At 42.6% G+C, this 3,533-nt stretch overlaps 1 protein-coding gene across 1 annotated transcript; it reads left to right on the forward strand.

Moving 5' to 3' along the window:
* The first annotated feature begins 600 nt into the window (after window positions 1-600).
* LOC149227221 (uncharacterized) lies at window positions 601-1,167 on the forward strand. The gene has a single exon (XM_089380430.1). It carries the CDS (start codon window positions 601-603, stop codon window positions 1,165-1,167), a length of 567 nt encoding a protein of 188 aa, XP_089236556.1.
* Window positions 1,168-3,533: the final 2,366 nt, after the last annotated feature.

The following is a 3,533-nucleotide window of genomic DNA, read 5'->3' on the forward strand; positions in this document are numbered from 1 at the left end:
GAAGAAAGAACTGGTGGTGCAAGCAGCTGATTTTTTTGTGATTGCTAGACATTTATACAAAATGAGCTCTGATGAAATATTGCGCAGATATGCCCTGGAGTATGAACGACTAAGAATTTTGGTAGAATCACATGGGGGAATAGCGGGAGGACATTACACAGGGAGAGTGATGAAACCAAAAATCCTACATGTAGGACTTTGGTGGCCTACTATGCATAAGGACTCTAAGACCTATTGCAAGGCATGTGATGTTTGTCAAAGAATGGGGAGACCATTGTAAAGGGATGAATTGCCCTAAATTTGCAAGTGACGTTGCAGGTGTTTGACAAATGGGTGATAGACTTTATGGGTCCAATACAACCACTAGGGAAAAAGACAGGGGCTAGATACATTATCACCACAACTAAATACTTGACCAGGTGGGTGGGGGCGTGTCCTGTGAAAGACTATAGCATAGTTACAATCGTGAATTTTATCTTTGAATACATCTTGTCTCAGTTCGGCTGCCTTAAAATTTTAATGGGTGATAGGGGTACACACTTCTTAAATGAAACAATTGTCGTGTTGCTTGAGGAATTCCAGGTATATCATCAGAAGAGCATGCCTTATCACCCTCAAGAAAATGGTACGGTGGAAGCCTTCAATAAAGTTCTAGAGAGCACCTTGACAAATATTTGCAACGCGAAGCGAAATGACTGGAATGTGTGCATATCAGCGGTCATTTGGGCATATAGGAATACTTGTAAGAAATTGACAAGACAAACCCCATTGAGATTGGTGTATGGGAAAGAGGTTGTAATTCCCATGGAATATATTGTGCCTAGTGTGTGGATTGCAGCAGTTACAGACATGGATAATCGTGATACTATGGAGGAGCGACTCGCGCAGCTCGTAGAACTGGAAGAGGATTGCTTCTTGGCAAGATTTCATCAGCAGGTACATAAGGGTCATGAAAAGGCATGGCATGATCGCCATATCAAACAATGCACCTTCAAGAATGAAGATTTGGTATTGCTATATGACAGTAAGTTTACAAAGTTCCCTGGAAAATTTCAAATGCATTGGCTAGGACCCTATGTTGTTAAGGAAATTAAAAATGGTGGTGCAATTCAACTCGTGAAGTTGAATGGAAAATTATTTCTTGGAAGGTCAATGGAAGTCGCTTGAATTTGTACAGGGGTGATCTCACCCCTACACAATGACTATATGATTGCAAGATAATCTTAGTACTCCAGACAGCTGAAAGGAGGTACGGAACTTTGAACTACATTGCCTGAGTGTTGGAAAGGAAAAGTGAAGGTGTTGCACAACAGGTCGAAGGATGGCGTTAAAGGAGTTGCACTAGGTGTGTGGGCCTCGTGCAGCCTAGCCTAAAAGTGATCGTTGGCTGCATTGTAGCTGATTGTATGGAGAATTTTCCGTTGAAAGGAGCAGAGGGGGAGCATTTAAAATGTAGATTTTTGGAAATATACTGCCAAATGTGCATTAATGACCAAGAATTGGAGGGAATGGTTGGATTTGAATTCAAATTGGTTCATAAATACGACATACCATTCCGCATTCGAACACTTTTCTTCCTAAGAGTTTTCCTTAAGAATTTTCACCTTGATTTGTGCCAAGAGTAGTGCTATATGTCTGAGCCAGATTGGGAAGCACTATTTTCACGACTAGAGTTAGCAACGTGCATGAATTCTTCTGAAAGAGTTTCATTGAGAATATGACTACAACTCGCCCAGAGACGGAGCTAGCCCTAGCTGAGGCAACACCAGTCGAACCTATGTCTACCGAATTTCCTACTACCACGCCTAGGTCACCTAGGCATGAACCATTCATGTCTACAAAGAAAAAGAAGCCTTAGCAAGTGCTGGTGCGGCAATCATCGAGGAAAAACCCCACAGAAATCCACCAGAAGGGAAAAATGGATAAGTCCAAACAATTGACAGAGCCAATGGATCTAGATGAGGAAGAACTGCATGGAGGGGGAATAGAGGAGCTTGATGCATAAGAGGTTGAACTTATAACTCAGCTACCAAAATACATGCCACCTAGAAAATCCACATTGAAGGTGTCGAAAGATCCGGATGCTGCAAAGTTCATGGTATCTATGCCTTTATTACCGAAGAATATGTTGTTTGAGGGTCCATTGTTGGGTTAGAAACGAAACCTAGAAATGGAGGACTGTGACCTTGGGGACCATGAGAAATTTCCTTAGTTAGTGCTGCACATGTACCTCAAAAAGGTCTATTATGAGGGTTAGGTGTTATACGCCTTGAACTAATGAACTGGGTGGCTAGAGTTGAGGGTACAGGGCTCCTCAACATGTTGTGGGTGTCACACTTTAGCTGCACCATCATCAATACAGTTTGTGTGCGCCAACTATTGACACCAGTGCATGATGGGTTTCTCTGGTTAGCAGAGCCCTTCCCAATTACAGACATGCTAATACATTGGATCATGTTCCTGCCATCCCAAGGAGTGGACCCTATAGAGGCTTTCGTAGGAAATTCACAAGAAAATAAGTTGGCAGACCAGATGAAAAAAAAATTGGTCTGGCTAAGAAGTTGTGTGGATACTTGATCCAATCCATATCAGATGGTGCAGTGTTTTTCATTTCACAAATCTTGGTTGGGAAGATCATGAGAAAGTGTCGTGCCAATGAAGTACCAATGCCCATTGTTTCATTGGCTGCGCAGTGCGTGCAAGGGGTCCAGTATAACTAGGTTCAATACCTGTGTAAGGAATTTTTAGAGGACTGCAGAGAGGCCCGGGATGAAGGCAAGGAATTTTACTAAGCTTGGTTGCTACTATTGATTGCTTTAGTGGCATGGAGGATGCCCGAGGAAAGTCAATTTCCTCAACAAGATTTAGACCTACCGGAGGTAGCAAAGTTCACTTCACTATGGACTACTAAAGATCCCACGCGCATCATGGAGACCAAAATGAATTGGGTATTATTCGATATGGACCTATGAATGATGATTAGCCAACAACTAAGGCTATCACATACTTTGCACGCAACATTGTAGACTTCATGCTAGATTTCCACAATATGCATATACGATTAAAGAAGGATTCTCATGGCATAAGGCACGAGTTACCTTACTTGGTTGCTAAAGAAGATATCATAGGGGTCATTATCAAGTGACCAAGTGATTGGCTCACCCCTTTAGATGCTGGCATCGGTACTAGCACAACTACTAAAGGGACAACAACACAGACCATGACAACAGAAAATAAGAAAGAGGCTCTGAAATCTACCTAGGAAAAGGCTGCGTAGGAGAAAGACGCTGTGATAAGGGAAGCTGTTGAAGAAACAACCAAGGAAAGAGAAGCCGAGCAGGCCAAAACTATGATTGAGGTTAAGAGTCAGATCCCGAAAAAATGCAGGAGGAGGGAGAGACCGAGGTAGATAAAGAAGGGGGCACGGAGTTGGGATCCCCCTTCATGATAAAAATGCGGAAGAAGAGGACTACCACAGGGCATCGCAAGAAGAAAAATTATGAATGAATAGAGGGTGAGATGGCTTTAGTTCT

Source organism: Pinus tabuliformis, chromosome J, assembly GCF_031772625.1.
Source record: "Pinus tabuliformis cultivar Carrire ecotype Pingquan chromosome J, CPIR1, whole genome shotgun sequence".
In the NCBI taxonomy this organism is placed as follows: Eukaryota; Viridiplantae; Streptophyta; class Pinopsida; order Pinales; family Pinaceae; genus Pinus; species Pinus tabuliformis.